Genomic DNA, 23,414 nt, shown 5'->3' on the forward strand with positions numbered 1-23,414 from the left:
GTAGCCCAAGTTACTCGTTGTTGCATCAGCTATCTACCAGCGAAATTCCCGTCAAAATCGGCCCTGCAGTTTTAGAAATTAGCCGGAACAAACAGACAGACAGATAAAAATTGTAAAAAAATGTTATTTTGGTATATGTACCGTGTAAACGTTCATATGCATTTAGTAAAAAGCGGTTATTTTATTATTACGGACAGACACTCCAATTTTATTTATTTGTATAGATTAAATTGTAAAATGTTTTACTTATCATTTTCAGAAACAACACCAGCCGTTGAGCGTCGTTTTATCAGCGACAGCGCCGTCGACACCGCCTACTTACGGTAAGAGAACATGGGAATAATTATAATACACTAGCTGACCCGGCGAACTTCGTATCGCCTAACACAAACTTTATCGTATGGTATTAAAGTTCAAATTTACTTTTAAGTATTATCACAAATCTTTTGTATGGGAGTATAGAAAAGTGTTGTTTTTAGACTTTTTCAGAAAATTTAAAATTTTTTTTTAGAATTTTTCTCTCCGTAAGAACCATCCTCGTACTTCAAGGAATATTTTAAAAAAAGAATTAGCGAAATCGGTCCAACCGTTTGCGAGTTTTGCGCTTAGCAACACATTCAGCGACTCATTTTTATATTATAGATATACTAGCCGTGCCCCGCGATTTCTGCCGCGTTAATTGAGGAAAGAACGTACAATAATGTTATATAGTCTATAGCCTATGTTGGGAAATGGGATAACAAAAAAAAAAAAATAATATTAATAATTGGAGCAGTAGCTTCAAAGATTAGTGCATTAAAACAAATAAACAATGATTTAGCTTTATAGTATTAGTTAGCATTGTCAGTTGTATAAGTTTCTCTGATTTTTTTTACACAGCGTGCTTAATATTCTTAAGGATTAAACACCAGATTATTTTATTTATAAGCATTTCAACAATTTCAATAGTATATATAAAAAAAAAAAAACTATGATCAATAAATTTTAGGAAAAATAAAAGAAAATGATAATAAAAATGTACCGCCCCCGGGTGGGCTCGAACCACCAACCTTTCGGTTAACAGCCGAACGCGCTAGCCGATTGCGCCACGGAGGCGACGAGCGGACGAGCGAATTAGAGATACACACTCTTGTACTTGATATGTGTGACGCCTTGAAGCTATGAAAACGAACAAGCGTGTAGATACGGCATGTTACATGGACATTGATTCATTCGTAAGGAACATTGTTCAAGAGGTAGTTTACAAAATTTTGATGCGTACTTGTGTCTGAAATGTAACATGCTTTCAATTTGTAAAGATGATCAAGCTTCTAGAACGAAACATTTTAAATTAAATTTGATCAATACATATTATAAAGGGAAAAAAAATCGGATTATTTTTAAAAGCAATGATCTAAATAATAATAATAATTTACTCTTTATTGTACACATAAAAAGAAGTTTACAATTTATAAAATAATACATACAAAAGGAAATGTACAACAGGCGGTCTTATCGCTAAACAGCGATTTCTTCCAGATAACAAGCTTGGAGGAGATAATGTGAAAAAAGCGGAAGGGTGTATAGACTTAAAATGAAGGGAAACAGGAAGAAAACCAAATATACACAAATACATGCATACATATATATACACATATTATAGACAATATTAACTATACTAAAAATTACTGCACGTATTACATAAAAATATATAAATACACTACACATATAAATATATACACACACATATATATATACATAATATTATTTAAACTTCTTGACCAGAACTTCCCAGATGCTTCTATTGAGTATTGTGAACAATTTTAGTATTATTTAAACCAACATATAATACGTCGGAGAAATAGTTTTCGTATTTTCCGGTAAAAAGTTGGAATAAAATCTTTTTGGTTCTATTGTAACTGGTTGGTTTTGATATCATGAAAAAGTGACATTTTAAAAATGAAATTATAAGTAAAAACAGTTTCCCACCACTTTTCATTTGTTTTTCTGTCCGCCAAAATGAAAGAATGAATTCGGTACATTTTAAAGTTTTACTTTAAAAATGGGAAAATTGCGGATCAGGCCGCAAAAAAATTGTGACATTTATAGACCTAATGCATTATTAGTAGCACAAAATTGGTTTAAGCTTTTCAGTCAGGAAGTTTTGATATATAAGATCCATTTTTACGAGGAACATGATCTAATAACACCTGCGGAACCCCCAATTTTAAGGAATGCAGTTAGGAGTCGAACACCCTGTATATATTTCTATATGTTCATGTATTTTAAATATAACCTCTCGACTACATCTTTGTAAAATCCAATGACGTGAAAAATGTCGACATGAATGGTAACAATTTTTTTTATATATATAACTAGGTCGCCAAACAAGGGTCATTCAGGCCACACTGGTCACCTTACTCACCAACAGGAACACAATATTGCCTGAAAAGAGTATTATTTAGCTGTGATCTTCTGTGAGGTCGAGGTACTACCCCTGTCGGGCTGCCCCATATTTTGAGCAGGAAATTTTCTGCAATGCCTATGCAGATACCATGCATTTTTAAACGAACATCCATCCTCGCAAACTTTCGTATTTATAATATTAGTAGGTTTAGTAGAAAGAAAGATATTATATCTAAATTAAGACTTGGTTCGATTCCATTAAATCGAATTTATTTATTTTAGACTATTTTAATGGTTAATGATATTCCAGGCGAGCCAACCCTCACGCCCCCGCCTCGCTCCCCGGGCGCTCCGCTAGCGACTCCGGCCTCCGGTGACGGGAGGGCGCACCCTCCAGACGGGACCTCTTCTGATAAGGTACTATAATAACTGTTGTTGTAGTTGTTGATCATACCCATTTTAAGTCCTACACCCAAGCACCATTTTCCTTAGAACGAGTATATTTTGCGAGCGAATGGATGCACAATTTGTTAAAAAAACCGATTTCAGTTACATCGACAAGCAAAACAACGTAGGTACACGAAAAAACATTCAATTAAATACGCGTTATCAAAGTTTACTCTCAAAAAGTAGTCATCAGATGGCGATCAAATGTAAACGGGAATACATGACAAGCATTAGCTTTCGATTAAAGCGAGAATCATCAAAATCGTTACATCCAGTTAAAAGTTATACGGTATAATAAAACGTAGGTCGACGAAAAATAGTCAAGTAAATACGCATTATTAGATATAACTCAAAAAGTACTTGTCAGAACTTAATTAAATTTAAACTACACGACAAGCACATCCTTTCGATTAAAAATAATCATCGAAATCGGCTCACCTAGTCAAAAGTTCTGAAGATACATTTAAAAAAACTCAATCGAATCGGGAACCTCTTCCTTTTTTGGAAATTGGTCAAAAAATGTGAATGAATCTTCGATGTAGTCGAAGTGAACTAATTGACGCATTATTACGTATAAATCAGACCCACTCGTAAGATAATTTGAATCGACGTCATACAGGCAGACACACGACAAGCACCAGCTTCGAATACGTTACATGAAAATCGGTACAACCAGTAGGTATAACACACATAAAAAACACAAGTTAGAAGAAAAAGAAGAAATATACTTTATTGTGCATATTACAAGCTAACATACATAGGTATCTTCTAAAATAAAATTTACAAAACAACATAATGCAAGTTAATAACTTTTCTCCTTTGAAGTTAGTTAAAAATAAAGTATGTTTATAAATTTTCATAAAAAAAAAATTGTTTCAATGAATTATTCTTAGATACAAATACTAAAATAAATTGTCAAATATAAATTATTTGTAAAAAATAAACTAAAAATGTAGTCAGGGGACACCCGGGTTTGAACCGGGGACCTCTCGATCTGCAGTCGAATGCTCTACCACTGAGCTATATCCCCGCTTGATAGTTTTGTGAAATTATAAGCCATATTATTAATTGATAATACATGTAACAATGATCGATATATAATATACTTTTATAATATACTTTTATTATATAATAAGATTAATTAAAATTAAAAAAAAGTATAAGCCTCCTGATAAGATAACCTTCCAGTAAATAATGTGTTAGATAAATTACGTTTGTGTAACATGTATGAGGTTGCGAATAGTTGTGTGCAATAACATACATTCGTATATATAAAAATGAATGTTTGTCTGTATGTCCTTTATAGAATCGTAAACTATGCATTTGATCATGTCATGATCTTCAGCAGTGTTGTGCATGAGCCCACAAAGATTTCGGAGTTGGTACGAACAAAAAAAAAGCGCAGGTACGCGCTTGGTACAGCTAGTTAACAATAATTTTGACGTTTAATTATTATTATAAAAGAAATACAATTGAATTGAGAACCGCGTCTTTTTTGGAAGTCGGTTCATAACAAAAATCGAGTATAAATTGACAATCAGAATAATCATAAAACGAATAAAAAATTAAAACCCATATTACCAATTAAGTTGTGACAAAACAAAAATATTGTCTGATCCTGTGTTTCTTCTCAAATTATTTATTTATTATTTAATTTAATAAAATCATTACTACAAATTATGAACATCTATTCGTTTAATATTAAGTAGAACAAACGTTCAAATAAAAAAAAAAAAAAAAAAAAAAAAACAAATGTTAGGATAAAACCGAAAAAAAATTAGATTAGTTATTTTTTTTTTTCTGTTTTGAAGTAAAACTTCTTTACGCACGCTTGACTTAAGTGAGTAAGCTGGTGAATGCGTGACGAGAGCGTTACGAAAAGTTTGATCGGGTGAGGTGAACGGAAGTCGAGAGGGAGATATAAGTTAGACAGAGCTAAAGATGTTTTACTTCAGTCGTGTGGTCTAAAGTACCCTCTTTTTTTTTTTTCTTCCCCAGTCGTCGGAAACAGCGGTGGGGGGTGTATCCCGGGCTAGCACGGCGCTCTCCCGCAAGGAGAGCTACAAGGCTCAGAGGCAACACTATCGAAAGGAGAAAAAACGGGCTGCTTCGGCCTTACTTCACAACATTGAGGATCCCTCCGTTGTTGTACTAGCTGACTGGCTAAAGGTAAGCTATGGTTTTAACTGGGGTAGGGCACAGTAGGACATATCCTGCTCAAAATCTGGAGCAACCCGACTGGGGAAGTACCTTGACCTAACAGAAGATCACATCTAAATGATACTGCTTTCAAGCAGTGTTGTGTTCATGTGGTGAGTAAGACCAGAGCTCCTGGAGGGGATTGGGCTAGGGTCTATAGGCTACGGTAACCGCTTATCATCAGGTGAGCTGTACGCTTGTTTGCCGACCTATTATAGTTTTATAAAAAAAACACAATCATTATGGTATTTTATTAGATCATCAAGTTATAGTAGATTTGTATTATCACAAATAAATTTATAAAATATGACAGTCCTCAAGTAATACTTATAATTTTGATGTGATCAGAATTAATAAAAAACATAGGCTATAGAAAAGTCATGCTGTTACTCGTGATAGTTAAATAATTATTGACAGTTAAAGTTTGCTTATTATTACAATATAGAGAATAAAAATGCTTATGGATATTAGTTTAGAAAGAAACGAGCTTCAGCTCTGCTATACAATATCCAGGATCACTTCTTTTGTTGTGCTTGCCGACTGGCTGAAGGTTAAACACTTGAGGCTATGGCCATATGTGTATAAGGCCATGGCCATATATTTGCAGCCATATATTGAATAGAGTTGCTATATTTATTCATTTTTTGGTGTTCTCAGGTCCGAGGGTCTTTGAAGTCATGGACGAAATTGTGGTGCGTTTTGAAGCCTGGACTGCTACTTCTTTACAAAACTCCTAAGGTTAAAGTAAGTAATTATTAAGTTATTATTATTATGTTGTATGTAGCGATCGTTATTCACACTACATACCCGCCAATCCGCAGTGAAGCACCGTGGTGGATTAAACTTCGATCCTTCTTCTACATGGAGAAAGAGGCTTATGCCCAGCAGTGGGATGTTACAGGCTGAATGCATGTAAAAAAATAATGGCATTATATACATATTAAATCGGTTGCAGTATCTCCAAAAATGACATTCACATAAATAAAGTTCTGAATTTCGAAACGGAACCGAAATCGGATTATTAGATTACCGAATCGAATTAAAGGAGTATCCCGTGTTTTAACTCATTTCATTTCCTTTCAAATTGTTTTGGTTATTTTGGTTCGATGTGCTGTGCTGAAAGCGACTGATAAAAAATACAGACTACCTACTAAGTGTTTCAAAAGATCTTACATGTACTGAACTTTTTTTAAATTTCTTTTTATACCCACAAGGTCATCTATTCATAAAGTAAGCAACTTAATGCTTGTGTTATAGGTACAGCCGACTGTTATCTCTACATATATTTTTGTTTCGATAAACACATATAAATAATATGTATGCATAATACATATATCACACCCAAATACGAGGCGGGAATCGTTACCACCCTGGAAAAGAATGCAGGGTCCACATAGACTGAAATATTTTATGAAAAGTATAGTTGTGTTAATTTTAACGTTTCGATCTCTTTTACAGCGCAGTCACTGGGTAGGCACCGTGCTCCTGACCTCTTGTCAGGTGATAGAACGACCGAGCAAGAAGGACGGCTTCTGTTTCAAGTTGTATCACCCGCTGGAGCAGAGTATCTGGGCGCCCAGGGGACCGCATAATGAGACTATCGGTAATACACACATAGTATATACTGTCTGGTTGTGTCCTGGGGTTTCATACGGGTTAAATTGAGGAACAAAATAGCCTATAATCCTTAGTTTACGGGACATCCATTAATTACTAATATGAAATCTCACCAAATCTCATTTAAACCGAGGGTATAATCAAAAAACTCACATGAACCTAAAAAAATGTATAAAATATTACAGATATTTGAAAAAAAATATTTCGAGTGTTCATTTTGCGCGCTAAAATAAATCTCGTGGCTATTAAAAGTATACTTGACAGTTTAATATTTCCCTTAAGGGGGGAGGGGGGGGGGAGTCCAGGCAAATCTCACTAAATCTCACCAAAGTGTGTGTGTGTGGGGGGGGATCTAAAGTAATCGAAAAATAGCTCACGTAATTAGCGGATGCATCCATATCAGTAAATGCTTTATAATATTAGTATAGTTAGTAAATTAAGAAGTTAATTTAAATGTACTGTGTTCAAATCATATTTTTATTGGGATTAATCTACAATAGTGCGACAAAAGGAGATATCGTTCTTTCTTTTTTTTGGTCTACTCTTTTAAATATGCGAACATACAATATGTTTTATTGCTAAGCTGTTTCAAAAAATATTTTTGAAGTTATACTTCTTTGGGCGCGGTAGGGAAAAATGATGAGGGTAAATTTTTTAACACGCGCCCCCACACCGTCACAAAAAAACCGACATCCTGAAGTTAGCTAGTCAACGAAGAAGTTAGCAACTTGAAGTTACCTATAAGAAGCTTAACTTCTTACGTGCGTACATAAGTACACACACACTTTTTATATATATGTTAACTTAGTAAAATATGACGACCGCTCTGGTGTACACACCCACACACCGGCAGTCGATTACCGTTCGAAGTTTGTATTTGGGCTTCAACAAATATTTATTTCTGGTTTTGTTGTCTGCCCTTGTCGCACCGTGCCTCAGAGGACGTAGAGCTGTTGGTCCCGATTGTTATTGTATACACTTGATAGCGATCGTCACTTATAGTAGGGAATATGTCAACCCGCAGTGGTGTAGCATAATGGATTAAGCTCCCGACTCCTACATAGAGAAAGAGGCCCAGCTGTGGGATGTTAATGGCTGAAGCGTAGTAAAACATCGAAATACATTTTACCCCCCAGGCGCAGTGGTCCAGCCTCTGCCCACAGCCCACCTGATCTTCCGCGCCCCCTCTCAGGCGGCCGGACACTGCTGGCTAGACGGACTCGAACTAGCACTCCGCTGCAGCAATGCCATGCTCAGGTAAGTGATCTGGAGTATCCTGACTGAAGTCGGGTAGAACAGGACATATCCTGCTCGAAATCTGGAGCAGCCCAACTGGGGGTAGTCTTGTATTCTTTCCTTCCCTCCGTGTGAGTAAGGTAGAGAGCTCGACAGGCTCGGGGGTAGGGTCGACAACGCAGTTGCGACGGTTCTGGTGTTGCAGGCGTCTATAAGTTACGGTAACCGTTTGCCATCAGGTGAGCCGTGCGTTTCTTTGTCGCCGAACTTTGTCTATTATTTGTTATGATGCAAGGTTGTCCTGATTGATTCAGGCGACTTAAATTCCTGGAGTTAGAGAGTAGTGTTATTTCTGTAAGTCTGATATTCTGCTGTGATCTACCTTTATACGTAATAATGTATTGTGCTTGTAGAATAATTAGGAGAAGTAGTCACCCATTGGTCAAAATTCGACCATTATTAATTTAAATTATAAGTTTGAACAATAAACAAAAGAGTATAAATACGTGGTAGTGTGTGTAATGTTTTTTTTTTTTTGTTGATTTAATGTACTTTTTATCTATAATTTTAACAAAATATTAGCATTCTGCCCTCCTCCTCTATATAAACTATAAATGGGCGAAATTTCATACTCCTCCGTCCGCGCAATTTCCGTAAAAAGGGGTACAAAGTTTTTTCTTTAGGTATTAATATATAGATATTTGCCACAGATGTTCCCGTTCTCGACCAGAACAGACAGTAGAGGATGCGCCAGCGTCCCAGACCAACATTTCTCATGAGGAGCTCGAGAAGCACTTCAACGAGCATGGTGAGTCTTTTAGTTCAAGATATAAAACATACCTTTGGCATCAAATTTGTCTAACAGATTATCCAAGTTTCTGTTTGTTTTGAATTTTTGGGAACATGTTTTTTAAAAAGTTGGGTACAATTTGTTCAAATTTTTAGCTTGTTTTTTTTGATCGTTAAATTTATTAATTTAGGAAAATATGCTTTTTCGGTTTTTGGACAATTTTGGTAAGTGATGTAGGATTTATTAGTCATTTCGTGCAAAAACGAAAAGATGGCAAGGTTTAAAGTTTGTGGACAAGGGTTTTGGCAACAAATTTAAGGAAGGTTTGTGGCGATCTTCTAAACTTTGAATTTAGTTGTCATTAGTGAAATTAAGTTGTAACTTTTAAATAAAAATGTAACGTCATTTTTATGTGTATTTCGATCTTGGATTCAGAAGGCAAATGGTTATTGATATTAATACTCAAGAGATTAATATCACAAATCAAAATTTAGCTTAAGATGTGTTAATGACAAGCATACCAAGCCAACTTGATATATATCCTATCCAATATGTTCTAAATCCTATCAACTATGTTCAGAAATCGGCTAATATTCGAGTTAGGCGTTAACACGTTGAACGCCACGGGGACATAAGGTTGGTCCTCAATTATTTAGTCTGTGGAACCAGCTTAAAAGTGCTTATTTACAAAAAAAAAATATTGATAAGTTTTTATTGCACTACCTTACCCATTCTTAAAGAATTTATTTATTTTTTCTTACACTATCTGACATATTTTTCTAAATCATATTTTTTAAGTTGACTCTCACTCGCGGTTATATAATGCTCAAGACGGTACCGACGGAACTAAAAAATCAAGGCAGCGTTTAACGCGTTACACGAATATAGACAGACTTTGATGGACAAATGCACAGAAAGCAAAGCATTTGCCAAATGGCTTGTCATTAAATAACCACATCTCGTGATTTGAAGTATTCAATATTTTGTCGAAAATGATAGTACTCATAGATTACCTTATATCCAAACTTTATAAGTCAAAAAAAGCAAATAATAAATACAATAATAAACATTAAAAAACAATATAATTATACCAAAAATTAAATTATTCGTATTCATACTGTATCCAGTTCTATACAACCTTGTTGCACATTAAAATTCTCAATAATAATGTGATATTTAAAATACTATGGCAATCTTCTCGAATTGGATCTCGGGTGGTAATAAAAAAACTCCAATAATTTCATAAAGATAATTATGTAAGGTCTAATGATGATAGTCTGATTATTTTGCCTGTCTTCGAAATTAAATTGAGACAGATATCTCAACCGCACCGACCAATCTCCTACGTGTGTTCTCCACTCTACGTGACATTGGCGGAATCAATCGCGCCCCACTGTCACAACTGAAAGCTATAAAACCATAATTATTTTTACAGTAACCAACTTGTTCTCTTTGTAGTTCTTACAGTCAAACAGTTCCTTAAAAAATCCAATCAAGCATTAGTACCCTCTTGTTACAAGCGGGTATATAATTATATAAGTAGAATTAGCAACATATTATCAAGATCAGATTTTGATTAGATCAAAAAGTTATCAATACACTAATTATTTTTTATCCCGTCCCTTGCACGCTTGTTATATCGCTTGGATAACTATTAATACAAGTAATGAAATTAGCCGAATCAACCTGTAGTTCCCCATCGCCCTTACTATCCGTAGCTGACTATTCTCCGCTAAGCGTCCGTTCAGAGTTCAAAACGTACGTTGACAATGATAATAACGAAAAAATTACGAAAAGTCTGACGACGAGCCCTTTTAAAATCGACTCTAAATTGCCATTGTTGAGATGCTTCGAACTGCCCAAGTTATCTCTTGGTGATCGAAGGAGTATCAGAGATAAAAGGGCCATGAGTTTTGTGGAGGAGAATCTCTCGAAAATTATCCTAAAGAGACGGTGTTCGACTCCGTCCGTGACGAATAATAATTCGTCGCAGAAGAGAATAAGCGAATTTAGAGAGTCCGGTGTCAAGACTGATTCTGAGAACGATGAGGCGTTGCAAACTGAGGTCATGAAGAGGAGGAAGATTTTGGAATCTGAAGTTTTGTTTAGTTCGCCGGAAAATTTCTTGATAACTAAAACAGCGCCATCTGTTGAGCGTTTCGAGGAACCGATTGATGTTTCGACGTCCAGCGATGATGGCGCTTATAGGTGAATTTTTGTGATTTTTTTTTAAATCATGTATAAATTTTTAGTTTCAATTGAATTGAAAGTAAAAGGAAATAACTGGAATATTCTTTGAGAAATTATGTTAATGTTTTAGACACAAGTAACTTCTCCACAGATAAATTTCAATATTAAAAAAAAAATTGTCTTTGATAACGGTATCTGATATCAGAAGATAAAAAAGTTACCCATTAAACTATTTATTATGATTTTTGTTTAAACATTAAAATAAAAAATATATACTACAATATTTGTTTATAAACCAATTTATAAACATTATTTTGGTAAAAAAACAGAAATCTCTAAAGATATATCGAATTGAATTATTCTAGAAAAGAAACGCAGTACGGCAATAAGTACACACTAATAAACTATGACAATTTACCGTCGAACAATTTCGAGGCGATACAGACGGACAGACGAGATGATAGATACACAGCTCAGAATGTGTATTTAGCTGGGAAGATAGTAAGGAGCGGTAAGATTTGTAAACAAAAAATAACCCCTTTAAACAGTCCCGGATCTACGAATTAGGGCAAAATGTTTAGTGGCGCCATCTAACGCCAGAGTTTGGGAATTGTTTTATAAAAAATTAATTACCGTGATATGAATAGATATTTGGTAACGAAATCATACCATAAACAGCGCCGGGATATACGAATCGGGTCTAATATTTAGTGGCGCCATCTATTTCCAATGTTTGACAATTGTTTAAAAAAGTGTCAATGTCAGCCTCGAAACGTGATAACAATTTACTCAGAAACAGTAATAAACCTTAATAAAGGCATCAAAAAAAAAAAAAGTTAAAAAAAATCTGCGCATTTTAAAATTATACTAGTGAAGGATAGAACCAAAATGCGTTAAATGCAGCGCTTCTATGAATTAGTTTTAATTTTTGAGCCATATTATATGCAAATTTCAGTATCCCCCCTCCCGGTTAAGCCCTGCTAGATTCGGAGCTGCTTCTCATAAATATAAAATCACGCTATTTTGGCTATGTTAATGACTTCTCATAAAAACCTAACCTACTAACTTAATACGCCTATAAGGAAAAAAAATATTTAATTGTTTGATTCTTGGGTATTGCTCTGGTTAAATAGTAATTTATGTTTTTTTTTTTCAATGTAGTCTAGTTGGCTATATTTATTGTAGCTTTGTGTAATGTTAATATAACCGAAGAATTATAAAATATATTAAAATGAAATGTTTACTATGTTCGATGTTGGTATATTATCGTGAAGTAAAAAGTTTGTATCCCTTTTGAAGAAAATTGAGCGGACGGAGGATTATGAAATTTCGTACACTTATAGTTTATATAGAGAAGGTGAGCAGAATGCTAAAGAATTTTTTTTTTAATTATCCATAAAAATACGTTAAACAAAAAAAAAAAAAAAAAAAAAACATTTCCCACACTACCATGTGTTTGACACACACACGCACACATATATACTCTTTTGTTTATTATTATAGAAGTACAGTCTTTGACGAACGGACCTTAATAATGTTCAAACTTATAATTTAAATTAATTATGGTCGAATATCGACCACTGGGCGACCACTAGTTACGATAAATGACTAAGAAAAAAGTTTGTGTGTGCTTCGAAACACGACTATAGCCTTTAAATTTATATTTACGATGTGTCGAAAAAAGAAAAAAAAAAAAAAAATATATATATATATATATATATATATATATATATATATATAAATAATATATCCTATTTATTTTTTTTACGAAAATTGCCGTGTTAGCTAAGTTATATCTAGATGCGTGGCGGTTTTATTATTGTAAAATAACCATCGTCGCCTGTCATAAATTGTTCGGTGTCGTATTTCGTACGTTACAGAAAACAGCCATTTAATTCATAAGCATATAAGCTACATGCACTTATAAATAAACTAGCGACCCGCCCCGGCCTCGCACAGGTGCAATGCTGATACTAAATATAAAATAAATATTTGCAATGTAAGCGCATAAAAATTTGTTTATTTACGACACCATATTAGAAACCTCTAAAACTACCAGTGTTTCTCTACTATATTATGCATCTATTATACATATAAACCTTCCTCTGGAATCACTCTATTTACTAAAAAAGACCGCAACAAAATCCGTTGCGTAGTTTTAAAGACTTGAGCATACAGACAGCGGGAAGCGACTTTATTTTATGCTATGTAATGATACATAGTGATTAAAACTATATATAGAGTACAGAGTACGTATAATAAATCTGGGACATATTCAATTGTCTGCTAAAGGTATTTAGATAATTTTTGAAGGGCATTCTTTAGACTTTAGTTAATTACTGTTATCTTTTTTTATTTTTAACCATTGATGCAAAAAGAGGTATCTATATATTCATACGTGATGCAAAAACTGTGTACCCTTTTTTACGAAAATTGCGCGGACGGAGGAGTATGAAATTTCTCACAGTTATAGTTTATATAGAGAAGGAGTATAGAATGGTACAATTTTTTTTTTAAATCATGCATTTAAATACTTAAAATAATAGAAAAAACATAACACACACTACCATATATTTGACACGCACGCATATACACCTACTCTTGTTTATTGTGTTGTTAAAGTCTGTGGTCAAATTGAGAATATATTATAGATTATAGATTAATGTTGTATGTCTTTACTGAATGTCAAAAATAACCATAATAAATTCATTTATTACATTACTATTTATACCCTGCGCGCGTAGCTACGCTTTTTTTTTTGGTCTCACCAACTTACACAACGGAATCTTAATAATGTTCAAACTTATAAACGAAATTAATTATGGTCGAATTTCGTCCACTTGGCGACCACTAGTATACATACGTTAATAAATAAGTTCGACGCCAGTCTGTCTGTGTGAGAGCTCCCGGGGAAGTACCTCAACCTTGCAGAACATCACAGCTAAACATCGCTCTCATGCAGTGCTGTAGGCGTCTATAAGCTACGGTAATCGCTTACAGTTATCTGTATAAAAATAGTGTAATAAAAATGTATGTTTCGTTTGTAAAATTTATTCAAAAGTTAAATTGTTATCAAATAATAATACGAACAATCTCTACGTACAATGTTATCAGGTAATCATATTTGTAAGTAGATGATTTATTTTTACTTAAGTAAAGGGGCGGTTACACGGCGTCGATACTCGCAAACATGACTCGGCGACTGTAACTCAACATACATTTGTTTTGTACGGTGACAGGCCTCGGACGGAAAGCTCGAACAAAGATACTAAACTTGTTTTATGCTTACCGTCAGATCTTGATTAAATATGTTTCTTTTTTACGTTTGACAATGTTTAGCTAAAAATATTTACGAGACAGTTACATTTTACATTTTGCGCTACACGATTTTCGTTCCATTTTTAAACTACAGCAAAAAGGGAGGACTCTATTCGACTGTACTGTTTTGTGTGTATGTTACCTCAGAACTTTTTATTAGGTGGATCGTTTTCGATGATTTTCTTTTTCAATTAAAATATGGTGCTTGTAATGTCGCGTTTAAATTTAATCGAGAAATAATGACTACTTTTCGAGATATATCTAATGATGCGTATTTACTTGACAATTTTTTTCGTTTATCTACGTTGTACTAATTGTCGATGTAATTGAAGTGGTTTTTTTTTTGTTTCCTTGAAATAGTTAACACAGAATACTGTGTCACTCAATGATAACGTATTATTGTATTGTGAAAAGAATGTTTAAACTTAGTCTATAATATATTTGAGTTTATTGGTACCGAAAGTGCGAAAACTTCCGTAAATTACCGAACTAATTATAAAAAATGTAATAGTTGAGTTCTAAGATGCAATAAGTTACATCAACACACCGATGTAACTACTTCCGCTTGCGTACCGAATGTACAAAGGTAGCCGAAGTTTATCGAATAATGCCGAACATTAACAAGCATCGCCGATTACCACCGAACATTATCGAACTAATTTCCGCTCAGTTCGCTCAACCAACTACAGTATAATTCCACATTTACTCACTAACAGCAGACACAAAATACATCTGTCATTATTATGCTCTAAGTACCTGTTATTGTCAGTTTGTAATCGTACACGCGTTGAACAACACGTGCCTAATTGTTGTGTGCTTTATGTGTGTCTGTCGTAAAGTGATTTGATAATGTTTTACTAAAAGTGATTTTTAAAAATATAAATAGGTGTTTCGTCGTAAATAAGTGTGTGTAAAATGTGTAATTGTTGTTGTTAAATGAGCCGAGTATATATAATTATATATGTATATATATATAATAGTTTTTAGAAGTTATTTTTAAAGTGTATTGTTTTCAAATGTGCTTAAGCGTTTTGCGGAAATTTTTGAAAAGTGATTTTAAAAGAATCTTTGTTATTAGAAGACAGATAGTTTTAAAAAAAGTTATGCACAGTGATATAAAATATTTTTGCTTTTGATTACGGACTATCTAAATAAATTTATTAATAAAAATTAGTGATAGTAATTGTTTGCCGTGGTCTGTGTGTTTGTGCAGTTCTTGTGTGTCTCCCTACCGAGCCTCGGAGAGCACGTTAAGCCGTCGGTCCCGGTTGTTATGATGTACTTTTTTATATATAGACTAGCGCTTGACTGCGATCTTACCTGATGGTAAGTGAAGATGCAGCCTAGGATGGTGCGCGCTTGCCTAGAAGTTGCCTATTCACACTTGATTTAAATCGATCGTTACTCATGGTAGGGATATCGGGATATAACCGCCAATCCGCATTGGAGCACCGCGGTGGATTAAGATCTTATCCTCCTCCTACATGGGGAAAAGAGGCGTATGCAGTGGGATATTACAGGCTGAAGCGAAATATAATAATATTCTTAAGTCTCTAAATAAGATTTTTTTGACACTTTTTTTTTTAAATATCTACAGAATACACACACGGTCGTCTGTTCCTGAAGTAAGCAACTTAATGCTTGTGTTATAGGTAACAGCCGACTGGTATAGCTACATTTTTTTTCTCGATAAACATACATATAAATATATAAATAAATATTATATATTACACCCAGACTCGGGGTGGGAATCGGACCCACAACCCTCGGAGCAGAAAGCAGGGTCACTACAAACTGCGCCAACGGGCTAGTCGAAATATAGAAAAGATAGATATTTGTTTTGTATACAAGGAAGTGAGTCATAGTTATGTTAGGTATATGATATAATGTAGTTTTTTTTAAAAGGCGTTTATTAAAAAAAATATTAACAAGTCTTAAGTTACTAATAAATGAAGAGCCGGTTTCCTTGTTCGGTTATACTGCGATAACTATTGAACCGGTCGAAATAATACTTGTACCATAAGATGCAGCGTGTTTCGGAGAAGGTTTTAGTATATAATATGATGGTGATGCTGTGTGGCTACGGCAGCAAAGAATATATACATAGGCCTCCATAAGTTCACGCCAAAAATGGTGTAAACTCGTGTGTTTTGTCCATAGTCACCACGCTGGGCAGGCAGATTGGTGACCGCAGGGCTGGCTTTGTCGCACCTAAGACGCTGCTGCCCATCTTCGGCCTGTGTGTTTCAAAGCCAGCGGTTAGATGGTTATCCCGCCATCGGTCGGCTTCTTAAGTTCCAAGGTGGTAGTGGAACTGTGTTATCCCTTAGTCGCCTCTTACGACACCCACGGGAAGAGAGGGAGTGGCTATATTCTTTACTACCTAGGCTGTTCTTATTTGATCTAGACCTGGTCCTGATGCAGTATGCTTTACCATACTTGGTTATATTTTACATCAGGCTACCCTTGTCTGGACCGGACCTGGTCCTGATGAAGTATGCCTTACCATACTTGATTATATTTTACATCAGGCCATCCTTGTCTGGACCGGACCTGGTCCTGATCCAGTATGCCTTACCATATTTGATTATATTTTACATCAGGCTATCCTTGTCTGGACCGGACCTGGTCCTGATAGAGCTTGCCGGATCAGGAATGCCTTATTCTATCCTGATCCGGTCCAGATACATGATCTGGTTGAGCCTGACCTTTTTTCTACTCGGGTAGCCACCCCTTCTCTTCTCGTGGGTGTCGTAAGAGGCGACTAAGGGATAACACCGTTCCACTACTACCTTGGAACTTAAATAGCCGACCGATGGCGGGATAACCATCCAACTGCTGGCTTTGAAATACACAGGCCGAAGACAGGCAGCAGCGTCTTCGGTGCGACAGAGCCAGCCCTGCGGTCACCAACCCGCCTGCCCAGCGTGGTGACTGGGCAAAATACATGAGTTCACTCCATTTTTGGCGCGAATTTGTGGAGGCCTATGTCCAGCAGTGGACTGTAATAGGCTGAAATGATGATGATGATGATGATGATGATGTTATTGATTACTTATCGTGAAAAAATATATGGACGTACAGAGGTCGCTAGTAGATTTATGGTTGGGTAATGGATACAAATATACTGATTAAATACATATTGCGGTTCTCTATAATACATAATATACAGTGGCGTGTGGAAGTTATGAGGCTTATGAGAATTTTTTATGAGGGTTCTAGTGATATTGATATCCTTGGAGTACGGTAACCGCTTAGCACTAAATGGGCCTTACGCTTATTTGTGACCATAGTTGTATGGTTGTGGTTGCTCGCAAACGAATAAAAAAAATTACGGACTTAACGTACTTCAATTACACGGACATGTCATCGTGAGTAGACGAAAAAACAGTGAAGTAAATACGCGTTATCAATTATTACTCAAAAAGTACTTATCATATTTCGATGAAATTTAAATAGGTCTCCATAACAAGCATACCCTTTGAATTAAATTAAGAATCGTTTAAATCGATATACCCAGTCAAAAGTTCTGAGGTAACATACATAAAAAATACAATCGAATGGAGAACCTCCTCCTTTTTTTGGAAATCGGTTAATGATTTATATTAAAAATGATTCTCTAGTATTAATTGTAATTTTATGTTTAACTATGTTCTGTATATTATTATGTCTAGTAATAAATATTGAATCAAAATTTAAAAAATCAGTTCGAAATATTAACAAAAAAAAAATGTTGACAGTGTAAAGTCCATATTAAAATGTTATATATAATGTACACAAATATTTAGTGATAGGGTTTCTAGATTAATCCTTATCCAGACTTTGATAAAAAAATGTTAAAGTCTGATATTAGATGCATTTTACGATTAAATATGTACCTATGCTAGTACTGTAATATTATATATAAAATTCACGTGTCACAATGTTAGTTACCATAATCCTCCGAAACGCGTGGACCGATTTTTATGAAATTTTGTGTGCATGGCCAACATCTATTTTTCATACCTCTAAGTTATAAGGGAGGGGAAGGTTAAGGTAGTTAATAACATACGAGTATATGGCAAAACAACGTTTGCGGGGGTCTAACATTGTGACACGAGAATTTTATATGTAAGATTTTTCACTGAATTTGTTATTTAATCACAATAAAATATAGCCTATGTCACTCCTGAATAGTGTAGCTTTCTGTTAGTGAAAAAATTTCCGTGATCGGATCAGTATTTGGGAAAATTCCCCCCCCCCCCCCCCCTATAAATAAACAAAGTTAGACACTTTAACTCTTTATAATACGAGTATTACTGTAGATTAGCAGCCAGTATGACATCACGCTAGGCTGTGTTTCGTAATATGGCCGATTTTTTTTTTCTAATTTGGTTATATTCCCCTGGTGGGTCTCGCCACCGTGCCTCGGAGATCACGTAAACCAGTCGGTCCCGGTTGTTATCATGTACACCTGATAGCGATCTATACTCATAGTAGGGAATATGTCAATCCGCAGTGTATCAGCGTGAGCTAAGCTCACTTCTCCTACACTGATAAAGAGGCCTGGAGATGAGATGGAGGGAGGAGAATCGAGTTTAGTAAATCAAGAAATAATTTAGTTTCAACGAATCAATTGTGTTGTAACTAAATTGGTATTTAATTGGACGGAGCAAGTGAAAATATTTTGACGTCTGTTTGTTTATGTTTGAAGCGAACGATAACCGCGTGGCTGCATTGGGATTTGTAGAAATCCTATAACCTTGATTTGAAGCATAAACCTGGTGCTTGCGGTGTTAAATTTGATCAAGATCTGACAAATACTTTTCGAGTTATCGTAAATAATGCGTATTTACTTGACTATTTTTTTTTTTGTCGACCTACCTTGTATTAATTACTTCATAACTTTTTACTGGCCGTATCGAATTTGACGGTTCTTTTTTTAAATCGAAAGGTTGTGCTTGTTATGATGGCCAATTTAAATTTGATCAAGATCTGACGATAGGAGAGCGTAATCGAAGACAATTCAAACTCATTGCTACTTAACTAATTTTTTTGTCTACCTACGTTGTATTACTGGTATATGTATCTAATTGAAGTCGTTTTTTTTTTTCGTTTGCCAACAAACAGAACTATTCTTGTTTGTTTTTGGTCTGTGTGTGTATGTCCTTGTAGGAGGTGTTTTAAAATTATTTACTTTTATTTATTTATTTATTCTTAATGTACACTGAAATACAGACACATATAATGAAAGATACAATACAAGATGTACAAAGGCGATCTTATCGCTAAATAGCGATTTCTTCCAGATAACCTTTGGGTACTGGACACAATATATTATATACGTACACATACATAAATATATATGTATATACACATACACATAGCGGATTAAGCTCTATTCCTTATGAATGAATGTCGGGTCAGTAATTCAATTAGTTTTTTTTTTTTTTGTTATAAATTATAAACGCATTCGATAATAATTTCATATTTCAAAAGTCGGTTAAAATTTATATTAGCTCGAAGACGCAGTGTATGTTATTATCCTTAAATAAACTTATTAATTTAATTGAATAATAAACACACGCGTTCGTTGTTTGTTGAGTTCGTTCAACTCTGTGAGTAGCGATTGAGTCGCGGTTTTGTCTGTCCAAAAATAAAATTTTCATATATCTTATTCTAGCGAAATCTGACCGTCCATATTGTTTTCACACGATAAATAATCACCATCATATACTAAAACCTGCTCCGAAACAGGCTGCATCTTATGATATAAGTATTATTTAGAATGTAACTTGCTGTGCTGTGGCTACGGCACCCACCAAAGAATATAGCCACCCCCTCTCTTCCCGTGGGTGTCGTAAGAGGCGACTAAGGAACAACAAGGTTCCACTACCACCTTGGAACTTAAGTAGCCGGCCGATGGCGGCATAACCATCTAACCGCTGGCTTTGAAACACACGGGCCGAAGACGGGCAGTAGTGTCTTAGGTGCGACAAATCCAGCCCTGCGGTCACCAACCCGTCTGCCCAGCGTGGTGACTATGGGCAACACACGAGTTCACGCATTTTTGGCGCGAACTTGTGGAGGCCTATGTCCAGCAGTGGACTGCAATAGGCTGGAATGATGATGATGATGAATAAATAATCGATTATTTTCGGTGACATTTTTCGGCTGACCTAGGCTGTCGATTCCATAAAATCGATTCAAGGGAAAATATCCGAAATATATTTCGGTTGACCGATCTTTTTTTAGTTATCCACTGTTGTAAAAATCGATTAATTTTTCACATCCTTAGTAGAATGACGCTCCTGGCCATGGCCCTTTTGACCCTAGGGTAATTACGCACATGCAAAAATTATAAATGTGGTTTTAATTTTTTAAATCATTCTTTTTATGGAAAAATTGATTTAGTTAAGGATCACCGGATGCAAAAGTTCGTTGAATTCTTTATTTGAAGTTAAAACATTTTTTATACAGTTTTGTATATATTTGATTGACAGTACAATGCAATGTTACGAGTACGTGATTAATATTAACTTCAAGCTATTTATACAGCACAACGATTTCTTTCGAATTTGCCATTACTTAGTAATTACCCTATAGGATAATAAAGTAAGCCAAAATAAAATTATTTATTTATTTATTGTATATAATATAGTAGCATTTGTTACGTGTTATAAATTAGGTGAAACCGTACAGTTTAATCAATCTCATATAAATAAACTTGATAATTAATAGTTTTTTTTTTAAATATATATAATTAGCTGTGCCCGCGACTTTGTCCGCGTGGAATTTAAAAAAATTATTGTTCAGTTCGTAGTTATAAAAGGAATATATTTCTAAAATAATAGTAGTCTTAGTTACTCCTTACTATATCAGCTTTCTGTCAGTGAAAGTTCCATCAAAATCGGTCTAGTGGTTTCAGAAATTAGCCGGAACAAACAGACAGACAGACAAAAATTGTAAAAAAAAATATTATTTTAAGTATATGTACCGTGAATCCATATTCATTTAGTAGAAAGCGGCTATTTTAATATGACAAACAGACAATCCAATTTTATTTATTTGTGTATATATGTATAGACTAAGTCTGCAAACAAGCTTATGTCTCACCAGATTCTAAATGAGCGCGTTGCCGACCCCAACCCCAACCCAATCCCCCCCCCCCAGGAGCTCTGGCACCTTACCACAGGAACACAGCACTGCTTTGAAAACAATATTATTCAGCTGTGATCTTCTGTAAGGTCGAGGTACTGCCCCAGTCGGGCTGTTCCATAATAATTTAATAGTTATGAGGAATCAATAACATATTCATGTTATACAAAAATTTCATTTGTATATTGGTTTAAAAATTAGTAAATATAGCTACTTATGTTGAGGTGGGTCACAATAAGAAATATCATGCCCATAATCTGGAGCAGCCCGACTGTGGAAGTAGCCTGAAGCTTACAGATGATCACTTCAGCCTGTCATATCCCACTGCTGAACATGTGCCTTTTTCCCCATGTAGGAGAAGGATCAGAGCTTAATCCAACCACGTTGCTTCAATGTGGGTTGGCGTTAGCGTAATTTTGGTCGGTGGACTCATGTCTTTTTTTTTCACCCTCACCGCGATGATCCTCTGCGCATACCGCAACGCGGCCTTATTCCTCGCAGTGAGGCGACCCGCCCAAACCGGGGCACCGTACGTCGCCATACTCCGGCAGACTCCGGAATATAGCGGACTCACGTCTGCATCAGGGACACTAAGATACAATAATTGGTTTTCTTAATGTAAGTTGCAGTAGTGTAGGTACCAAGTAACGATCACTAACAAAAATAAAAATTGGAAGAACAAAAGCACGGGCATTATAAGCTTGTGGATATAACTTTATAAAAAAAAAGATGGCGGATATATTCCCTACTATGAGTAACGATCGCTATCGGGTATTTATGATAATAACACGGACCGACGGCTTAAAATGCTCTCCGAGGTAAGAGGGGGATACCCACAAGGACAGACATCCAAACTGGAAAGAAATATTTGTACAAAGTACAAATATCCATTCCGAGCGGGAATCGAACTCGAAAACCGTTAGTGTTTTAGGCGACTACTCGTACCACCAGAGCGGTTGTTATGAATAATGTAGAATTACATAAAATAACTTTATTAATTGTGTAAGTTTATTAAATACGTAATAATTAAAATGGCATTAAAATTATCATTTTTGAAAGCGAAGATAAGAATTATTTTATCAATGATAAAAGTAATGCAGGTGCGGAAAATTTAATGCTATAAATAATAATTTAATTATTACTTATTTTATGTTTATTTAACGGACTTTAAAAAAAACGAGGAGGTCTCTCAATTCGACCGTATATTTTTTATGTGTGTTCGCGGATAACTTCGTCGCTTATAAACCAATTTTGATCATTCTTTTTTTTTTTTTTTGTTGGAAAGGAGATATCCCAAGGGTTGTACCATGATAAGGAAGCCAGGATCTGATGATTGCATCGCAGAGAAATCGAGAGGAACCTTCGGAAGTCGTAGTGACGTCTAGTGTGTTTGTTAATTTTTTTCGTCTACTTACGTTGTATTACTTGACGATGTAATTGCAGTCGCTTTTTTGTTTGCTAGCGTTTCCTAATATTACAATTATTTAAATAATGAATAAGTTTGATATGATCGTTACGGGTAGGATATATGGATAGGATGAATAGAAATGTAAAGATGTAAAAACTTAGAATATTACTTTATTGACAAAGGTCTATATAATCTTACATAAGAAATAGATAAGCAACAATCTGAAGTGATAGTAGCTGTCTCAGGTAATCCCTTACCCGGGTTCTAAGCCCTAAAAAGCGCTAGGTATCCGTCCAGTCAGTCCCTTGTCCCTAACATTAAGCATACCGTACTACGTACCGTATTGTAGTACACTACTTAGAAACGATGATTTAAAACAACAAACGAACTAAAATACTCTATATAAAGTGATTGTACTAAAAATGACACAAATCTTACTAAAGACATTAAAAGTGAACTTAAAACGATAGTAAACAATGTTGAAAGTGTTAAAAGTGACAATAAAGCAGAAAAATAACAAGCGGTAATTGATAAGAAATATGCTAAAAGTGAAGTTAGAACTGAAAATAATGTTGAAAGTGACAACAAAACAGAAAAACAACTAGCGGTAATTGATAAGAAAGACGCTAAAAGTGAAGTTAAAACTGTAGTCAATAATGTTGAAAGTGACAACAGTGACAAAAAAAC

General features: G+C 34.9%; 1 protein-coding gene and 2 non-coding genes across 3 annotated transcripts in view; 1 reads left to right on the forward strand and 2 right to left on the reverse strand.

Annotated features, from left to right (window-relative positions):
* The window catches only part of LOC123665945 (oxysterol-binding protein-related protein 8), a 47,691-nt gene that overhangs the window by 5,568 nt on the left and 18,709 nt on the right, over positions 1-23,414 (forward strand). Inside the window, exons 2-8 of the mRNA XM_045600170.1 lie at positions 260-323; positions 2,696-2,802; positions 4,831-5,001; positions 5,689-5,775; positions 6,490-6,634; positions 7,785-7,905; positions 8,595-8,692. Coding sequence (XP_045456126.1) covers positions 260-323; positions 2,696-2,802; positions 4,831-5,001; positions 5,689-5,775; positions 6,490-6,634; positions 7,785-7,905; positions 8,595-8,692 — 793 coding nt within the window. The remainder of the gene's footprint in view (positions 1-259; positions 324-2,695; positions 2,803-4,830; positions 5,002-5,688; positions 5,776-6,489; positions 6,635-7,784; positions 7,906-8,594; positions 8,693-23,414) is intronic.
* Trnan-guu lies at positions 1,022-1,095 on the reverse strand. The gene has a single exon. It is a non-coding gene; the product is annotated as a tRNA-Asn (tRNA).
* Positions 3,791-3,862, reverse strand: Trnac-gca. The gene has a single exon. It is a non-coding gene; the product is annotated as a tRNA-Cys (tRNA).

The sequence above is a fragment of the Melitaea cinxia genome, chromosome 25 (genome assembly GCF_905220565.1).
Source record: "Melitaea cinxia chromosome 25, ilMelCinx1.1, whole genome shotgun sequence".
Lineage (NCBI taxonomy): Eukaryota > Metazoa > Arthropoda > Insecta > Lepidoptera > Nymphalidae > Melitaea > Melitaea cinxia.